The sequence below is a fragment of the Melanaphis sacchari genome, unplaced genomic scaffold, assembly GCF_002803265.2.
Source record: "Melanaphis sacchari strain LSU unplaced genomic scaffold, SCAv2.0 Contig54_pilon_pilon, whole genome shotgun sequence".
Taxonomy (NCBI): Eukaryota; Metazoa; Arthropoda; class Insecta; order Hemiptera; family Aphididae; genus Melanaphis; species Melanaphis sacchari.
This window is the reverse complement of record NW_020271380.1, coordinates 1,577,568-1,586,497: the sequence shown is the minus strand read 5'-3', so window position 1 is coordinate 1,586,497 and position 8,930 is coordinate 1,577,568. Positions and strand designations below refer to the sequence as shown.

Sequence of the window (8,930 nt, the reverse complement as noted above, 5' to 3'; positions counted from 1 at the left end):
AGTTATAAAAAATGTATAACGTACCTACTAACAAAATATTTTTATTGTTGAATCCACATTTTTTAAACGTGTTATTATCCCTTTCAGTCCCAAATTATGTTCTGATAAAAAAAAATATTTGTAATCTACATAAATATTTATACATGTGATTACACTAAAAATTATTTTGAGTTAGAGAAGTCCTAAGTTATTGAGACATGCTATTGTATCTAATGACAGTTAGGAGTTAAGGATTGTGATTTTTTATACCATCTTAATAGCAATTGGGCAATAACGGATATAGATACAAAACAATAAATCAAGTATTTTTTAATTTTTTTTAATTTTTTTTTAATAATTCTTAAATATATTATAATTCTTTAAAACGTGAATTTTTAAAAATACTCTGTTGTGCACCTTTTTTTTAGCATATTATGGTAGCATGATAGTCTCTAATTATCAAAGTCTTAGCTATAAGTACAATGGTTATAAATCAGTAATTCGGGACTTTTTATTTTGTTTATAATACATAAACTATACTCAAAAACATTTTTTTTTACTTTGTTTTCAACAATTATCAGTTAACATTTCTATCAAAGACTAGGTTAACAACATACAAATCGAAATTATTCAGATGACTAGCAATCGCATCTGCATTTCTGTTCACTATTATCGTATCGTGTGCACATTTTTGCAACAATAGATTGATATATCGACCCATTATTGAATAAGTGTATGTTGATACCTATATACCTTTTGTTGTTATATTTTAAAATGTATGAGTTTTTGACTTTTAAAATTACTATTTAATATTGTGATCATATTATTTATATGAATATTGAATAGTTCGAATTTATATAATTCAAAATTTAATACAAAAACAGTGTAAATATTTCGATTAAAAACATGGCAGGATAACTTTAAATGTTTCATTCAGCTCATATAACAATTCTGAGTTTATTGGTGTTCGTTTGTTGTTTTGTAATTTTCTATCCAAGTGGCTAATTTGACTGACGTAAAAAAATAAAAATGGATAATGTTAAAAAGTTTTTAATGAATCAGCGCTATTTAGATCGCATGGTCAGCGTGTTTTAAGATAATTAGACAAATCGGCCCTCGAGATCCACCAAATGAATCCAGACTGCACTTGGCTATCCTAATGCCACATGCCAGTTGGATGACTGACGTACAAAACATCATAATATTCGATTTACATTATACGAGTATTCTACGGTGGATTTTCGTTTTTTGCGTCATAGCGTTTTTATTCAATATCCATTTCTTGTTCTTATTCCAATCAATGAGTCATTGTTACACTCGTCAACGTAATGATGATAATATTAAAAAGTTCATTGGTTTCATGACTGATAAGAACTTCAATCCTCTATCCCTAATTTGTGACCGTGAATTCCTTATTAATAAAAATAATGAAAAAAAAAAATAAAAAATTAAAATAGGGTATCAAAAGTAATAATTTTAAGCTGTATTCTTACTAAATATTTCTTATATTTTGTTGTTGTAATAATAACGTACGATTGTATGAACTATGCAGGGCAACTTTGCACTTTCCCCGCATATCTGTGTTATTATATGTAAGAAAAGCGTAAAAATGCGGTGCGTTATTCTAAACATTACAGTTGCACAAGAATAAGGTTTTCAAAAACAAATTCGGATGCAAACCTAGCCGAACCCAAATTTTCGAATAAAAAACACATTTCATCAATATTTACTCATTTACCGTGTGGTATGGATACACGTCAATTTATCATAATAATTTTTCTTCAATCAACTTAAACTATTAATTTATTTCGAGGAGAAAATTCCATTAAAGTAGCCAGTAGGTGACAGTTACCGGTTAGAGTTATTTTTTTTACTACAATGTATTACTATTATAATATTTAATACTTAACAAAATACTTTTATTTTATTTTTATAATTATCAATCAAAACTGCTGTGCATGCGACGTTCAAAATTATCTTATATTGAAGTTATTTAATAATTCTCAATCCTCCGGAGTGCTATTTATTGTCATATGTTTGTGCAACAGTTGATCAATTTCTCGAAACTCGTAGAATAATCGTATGTTGAAGTCTTTTGGACGAACTCCCTCAAAAACATTGACTAAGCTTGGTTTTAGGTTATAAAAAAATAACAACTGACCTCTCCGTGAAAAGTCTATAGTTAACAATTCTATGACCTGAAACGAAAAGTGTAAATAATGATTATTATTATATTAAACAATGGGGAGAATGGAAGAGAACCGATGAAAACCTTTGCAGCAGTAAAATCTGCTCCGTATATATGCGAACAATCAATGACTACTGGTAAATTTTGTTTTAAGCTGTGTTTAATGATAATCTTTCTCACATAATCGACTGATGGAAATATCAAGCATCTGTCTGGAGTCATCATCAGATAATTAATACCGCTTCTAGTCTGTAATAAAATAATAATAAAAACAATATTGTACATATACATAATATCATATTCTATATTATTGTTTGCAGTCGTAATAAAGAAAAATAGCTAAACATACTAGTTTCTGACAAATAGAAAATATGTTCAATTCATTAATCTAATACAAAAAGTCATTACAGACACGTACTTTATCATTAATAATTTATTTATGAATTGTTGACGTAACCTTTAAAGGTGATCAAAAAATTGTGGAAAAAAATATTTTCTTTCTTCATTTTTCAGGACTTAAAATAAGCTATATAAGTTAAGGTGATTTAAAATAATCTTTGACCGGTTTCGTTTTAACGATTCTTTAAAATTTTAATGCTGATATGTAATCATCTTTGTATTTTTTCAAATAATTTAACAATAATCTCGATATCAACAACAAATTGCCTAACTTTCACAATTTCGACATCGAAATCTGAGTCCACAATTTTATTGGTATATAAAAAATAGTGAGTGAACATGTTTTAGCAAAAAATATGTTATATTTATTTTTGCAATTTGTATATAACTTTTTTAAATTACGATCGTAATTCGCATGGTTCTAATAATTACTTTGTCTACAATTATAAAGCTTAGAGAAAAATTGGTACAACCGTTTATTACGTAATTAATTGAAAAACAGTAATTTAATCATATCCCTTACCGTATTTACTCTAATTGAAAGTTTAGGTCTTGCCGCATGGTAAAGAATCGATATCAAATTCAAGCCGACGCCAATTAGAATCCCTATTTCCATGTGCAATAATAGGCAAGCGAAAAACGTTCCTAGACCGGGAATGAGATCGCTTTCTAAATATAAATATAAAAAAAACAATTATTAATCTTAGTAAAAACAATTTTAATTTTTCAAACTACTCGTAAATAATTTTTTATAAAACAATAATAAACAAAATATATGCGATAAATCTTTGCATTCAAAAATCTACTGTAAGTAAAAACGTGTGGTTGATTAGTCTATATTTCTAGCATATTTTTTTTTATATGTTTGTTATTTTTTTATCAAGCTAAAAAATTTTGACAAATAAAAAATGCAATGCATTCATCTCTCACTTAAAATTAAAAATTAATAATACACATAATATACTATTAAATAAAATTATTAATACACATTTAAAAACGTTTGGATAATAATAAAATTATCATTTTTAGGTATAATTTATAAAAGTTCTAGAAAATAGTATTTATTATATAAATTCAAAGAAAATCAATAAAAAATAAAACATTAATATAATATATTATATTTTAAATACAGAAAAACCTGATTTAATCTTCAAAACTTTCGAACCTCGGTATGTTCTAAAAATGAAATTCCATGGTTTATGTTTTTAAACGATATAAAAATACACTGAATTTATGTATAGGTACTACTTTAAAAATGTATTTTAAAAAAAGACATGCTCAAAAGGTTAATCTCGGTATTATGTTCCAAAGAGTTCAATGGGTATTGTATAAAACATTTAGTATAGGTAGGTATTATATCACTTTTGAAAGTGGTTACGTTTCATTAAATATAAGTGTAATAGTTAATATAATAACATGTACTTAACTAAAGATCTTATAAAATAGCTTGTAATTAAATTTTACAACTTCATAATCCATCATGTTAAATAATTGGTAGGTACTAAAGCAAGCATTACACCTAACAATTTTTACCAGACATATTTCAAATAATTTAGTTACTAAGTGTTTTTGAATGAGATATTATGTAAATAATTGAATTATGTTAGATTTTCGTGCATATTATTTGGTGACAATCATAACATACATTCAAGGTAAATAAATATATAATCTTACTTTTTGATCGATAAATTGGCTTGACAACACGAATTTCTACCATGAATATGACAGCAGCAATAATAATCGCAGCGAGTGCCGATTTCGGTATATAGTAAAAATAAGGTGTACAAAATAATAAAGCTACCATGACCAAAATTCCTAAAAATAAAAATTATCATTATAATTAATTAAATTTTGAAATCCGGACTACATTCACAAAAGTACATAGCACGAGATAATTGTATATGATTGATTTGAAAAAAATTAGTCCTACCAGAATATAAACCTTCCATCGGTGTTCGTACTCCACTGGCGGTATTCACGGCACATCTAGAGAAAGAACCCGAACCTGGCATAGCATGGAAAAACGAATTGCCGATATTACACAAACCAATTGCCATTAACTCTTGTGTAGCATCAACAGGTTTTCCCAAAGCTAAAGTAAAAAAAAGACATGGATCCGCAGTAAGTGAATATTTAGCTTTTCGTTGTCATTTTACTTACAAAATGTTTTGCATATGGATAGGTTTTCAATTAACGCTATTATTGGTAAGACTATAACTCCAGAACCCATGTTTGAGACCATCTCAAAGAATCCGACTGTGGTTCCGTTTTCTCTCATAATGCTAAACTTCGGGAAATCGAAATCCGGCAAACCCGGTGGTACTTTACCTGTAATATACCATATAAATTGACCATGATATGTACAGTGTTCAAAAATTAACGACCACGATTTAAAAATGTTAGACATACTAACCGATTATTTTAAACGGTATCGGTGGTAATTCATTGGATGTCACGTCGTAGTCCAACGAATTCACGTATAAAAATCCAATGAACGTGGTCACCACGATGACGATTGAATTCCTAAAAGTGCCGATCAACCATATGGTTTGATTGATAATTCGCTGAACTTTTGTCCGTTTGCTGTTTACCTCGGGACCCACGTGAATCAGAGCTATCATCTCAAAAATAGTGGATATAGATCAATATCATAAAAAACATAAATTGCATTATCGTTCGTAATTTTAATAAAAAGATAACGATATTCAATATATTTGATTGAATTTTAAATTTGTTTTTTTTTTAATTAACTTCAAAATTTAAATACCTACTTACACTTGGTATTTGATGGCACAATATTTAGAGTGATTCATCTAGTATGCTTGCATATTTTTTCTTTAGTAATTTAATTATTAAAAATCTGATTTTTGAAATTGCAAAGTATACTTAAAAATCATATTTTAAAATATTTAAGATTTTTGTATGTATTACTTAAGGTTTATTCTGTAGAGATACAAACTTTTGTTTTAGAAATGAAGCATGCTTAAAATGTTCAAGAATCAAAATTTAAATTAATTTATTATTAAAAGAAAAAAAATAGTGGTAAATATGCTCCGCGAATCACCTTTGCGTTAGTAAATTTGAACATAGAATATATTTAACTTAGATTTTTTTTACTTACTCTTAAAAACAAAATCACAACGAAGCATATCGATCCAAGAACTATGTCTCCAATTCGATAGTTACCTATGTCTTTGGACAGGGATACAATCATGTCGAGTAGAGTTGACCCTCCAGCGGTTATGCCGATTATGTCTTTGACTTGGGACATAACGATGAGTATGGCGACGGCCGAAGTGAATCCTGCGTTTACCGGCCCGGAAATGAAATCGATCAAGAACCCTGCGTACGAAATATCGATAATAATATTCGATGAGAATGTATTATTATTTATTATTGGGATTGTCTTCGGTATTACGATATAGGCCGCGTTTGTATAAGCATACCTAAACCCACTATTCCCATGATCAGTTGAATAACTCCCGTCAAAAAACACAGCAGCGTGCCATAAACTGGCCCTCTTCCGTTGAGTGTGTTGTACGTCATTAGTGACACGATGGCCGTCGGGCCCACGGGAACTTCTTTGCAAGTCCCTAGGAAGACGTACATCAGACTGCCGATGAATGAAGTATATAGACCGTACTGCAAACGAGTAGTATGAGTTTTGGTAATTATGTTTATAATAAACTCATGTTATATGAAACAAATAATATCTCTGTCGATAAACATTGTATTTTTTTTTTTTTTGTATGCTTTAACTTAAAGCTTGAGAAATATTTTCAATTCAAAATTTCGTGTTGATCAATTCAAATGCTTATTATTTTTTTAAACGATAGAATGTATGCAACTTTATTATTATTTTCATTTGGCATGTAATTGTAATACAATGTTTATACAACTTCATATTTTTAAAATACTATTAAGATAATACCTACTGTCGTCTGAAGTCAGTACCTACTATCGTCACTGATACAGACATAAAGTCTGGCTACTTTAGCAATGCATTAGTTCTGCGAATTTAAATTAACTCAAACCCATTTAGAATTTTTTTTATGTTGTGGGGGAATCGATTTCCTTGTATCAAAGTTCTATAAAAATTACCCTTGGTCAAGTAGATAAAATTGTAGTAAACACCTATAATATAGTCACTAGAATAGTTAAAATTGCATTAATCAATTTAAAAAATATTTCTATTATTGTTTATCTCTCAAAAACAACAAGAATAATGGGCCCCACTGACTGTCGTATGAGCTAGGGTTCAGTAGTCTAATCTATAGCTTATAATATGATATGAATTAGATGACATAAGTTAATACAAACTAAAAAAGTTAAAATAACAACTATTATAATAAATAAACTTAAAACTGTGCAAATCATTGCATAATGCAAACAAATTAATTTAAATATTAATGACGTCAACTACTCAAGCTTAATTATAAAATACTATTATTATACTCAAATTACTGAAAAGCCATGAAATCGGCTATTATATATTTATTAATGTATTTGGTATTAGCAAATGAATTGATTTCGTATAGGTATATTTATTATTCATACAATATCAAAAAATAAGAATTAATTAATAGGAATCCCTATTGATTTTTTTACAATCTTGTTACGTTAGCAAAACGTTGATTATAATAGAATTAGGTTATTTGGAGATAAAACAAAGATTTGCACAAGTCACAAATACTTTTCAAAATAAATTTTTATAGTGTTATTCATATAGTAATTTCATGTTTGAATTTATAAGAGTTTAAATTGGTTCTCTTTTTTATTATTTAATTTGATAACGATATGTTTTCGTATTAATATATTTGATTTTTTGTTAAGACATAGGTACATACATTTTTACATCACTTAAAATGTAAATTTGACAGATTATTTATTCATTACTTAATTACTTATTTTATTATATTTTTTATAGCATAATTGACGAAAACCAGTTACCTATATAGCTATTCACTTACTTGAGGTGGTAGACCAGCAAGAGCTGCGAATGACATGGATTGAGGTATAAGTGTTAGACCGACTGTAATGCCAGCTAGAAGGTCTCCAATACAGTCTTCCTTTGAGTAAGTCGGCCACCATTGCAGAAATGGCAATCGTTTGGGTATGTTTTTACGCTTGAATGCCGATTTAGTCTTGTTGGCTATTAGTGTGCAATAAGTCTTTACATTTTTTTCCTCTTTAACGCTCACTTCGTCTATCACTAATTACAAACGATGTGTTACAAATAACAAAAATATTTATTTAGGCATCATAGATTAATATTAATACACCTATTTATTACAATCACAAAGAGTCATTTATTAAAAATGACCAAAACTAAAAAAATATGCAATTTCTCTCAATACAGTTAAAGCCATCGAAAAAATAAAATATAATTTATATCATACACGGGATTTTAAGTAATTATCAACCGTATTAACCAATTAAATATCTCATTAAACCATAAATATTCCTATTTTTTTCATTTGGAGCTTTCAATACTTCATAGACCATGGACTATATAGTTCTCATATTAATATACTATAAATATTTATTCGTATTTTTAAAACAGTATCATCTATTACAAGTTGTAAGAGTTAAGTTTATACGATTGTCGATTGGTAATCTATAATTATTTTATTTTAAATTGCCATAAAAATATATTTCAGAAATTGTTAGTAATAATATTATGATCTATTTCAGCAGTTTTCGCCATATTAACTATGACAATTTCCTTAAAGGTTTTGAGGTTGTCAATGTGGAACTTGATATTGACGTGTTATATTACTTATATTATTAATTCAAAACAACATCAAGATTATTTTTAATATACTAATAATAAATTAAATATTTGATTTAACTTTTTGTGCAATAATTCATAATTGGTTATATTTTCGTTATTATTTTGTTCCAAATTAAACTTTTTAGAACTAAAAATAGTAAATAACATGTACATTTTTACATAATATAATTACGTAAACATTTTTTTTGATAAACAAAAAAAAAGTTCTTAGAGTTCTGTCTAGAGTTATGTGTGAAAATTTACAAAATTCTATCTATATTATATACGTATCTCATGTTTACATGGCTTATTATTAGTTATAATTATTCAAAACTAGATGTATACAATTTAAACATATCTATGTTAAAACTTATAGTTATAGTTGATTACTGATTAGCTATATTCACTCAGGTGGAACCCGTCAGATATAAAATATAATTTATCATTGTATGCGGTTTTGTAATACATAGTTAAATATAGTTTAGATGATGGGGATCGAACTTTACCATCTTCGAGTGTTGGCTTTATGAAATTGAAGTTTATACTACTACTACTACTACTACTACTACTACTACTACTACTACTACTACT

General features: G+C 27.5%; 1 protein-coding gene across 1 annotated transcript in view; it reads right to left on the bottom strand.

Annotated features, from left to right (window-relative positions):
- Positions 1 to 1,874: 1,874 nt before the first annotated feature.
- The window catches only part of LOC112599739 (sodium-independent sulfate anion transporter-like), an 8,164-nt gene continuing 1,108 nt past the window's right edge, over positions 1,875 to 8,930 (bottom strand). Inside the window, exons 2-11 of the mRNA XM_025346789.1 lie at positions 7,537 to 7,778; positions 6,013 to 6,208; positions 5,688 to 5,908; positions 4,980 to 5,187; positions 4,727 to 4,894; positions 4,497 to 4,658; positions 4,241 to 4,381; positions 3,090 to 3,235; positions 2,252 to 2,416; positions 1,875 to 2,177 (exon numbers count right to left, since the gene is read on the bottom strand). Of these exons, the coding sequence (XP_025202574.1) occupies positions 1,983 to 2,177; positions 2,252 to 2,416; positions 3,090 to 3,235; positions 4,241 to 4,381; positions 4,497 to 4,658; positions 4,727 to 4,894; positions 4,980 to 5,187; positions 5,688 to 5,908; positions 6,013 to 6,208; positions 7,537 to 7,778 (1,844 nt within the window). The 3' untranslated portion in view covers positions 1,875 to 1,982. The remainder of the gene's footprint in view (positions 2,178 to 2,251; positions 2,417 to 3,089; positions 3,236 to 4,240; positions 4,382 to 4,496; positions 4,659 to 4,726; positions 4,895 to 4,979; positions 5,188 to 5,687; positions 5,909 to 6,012; positions 6,209 to 7,536; positions 7,779 to 8,930) is intronic.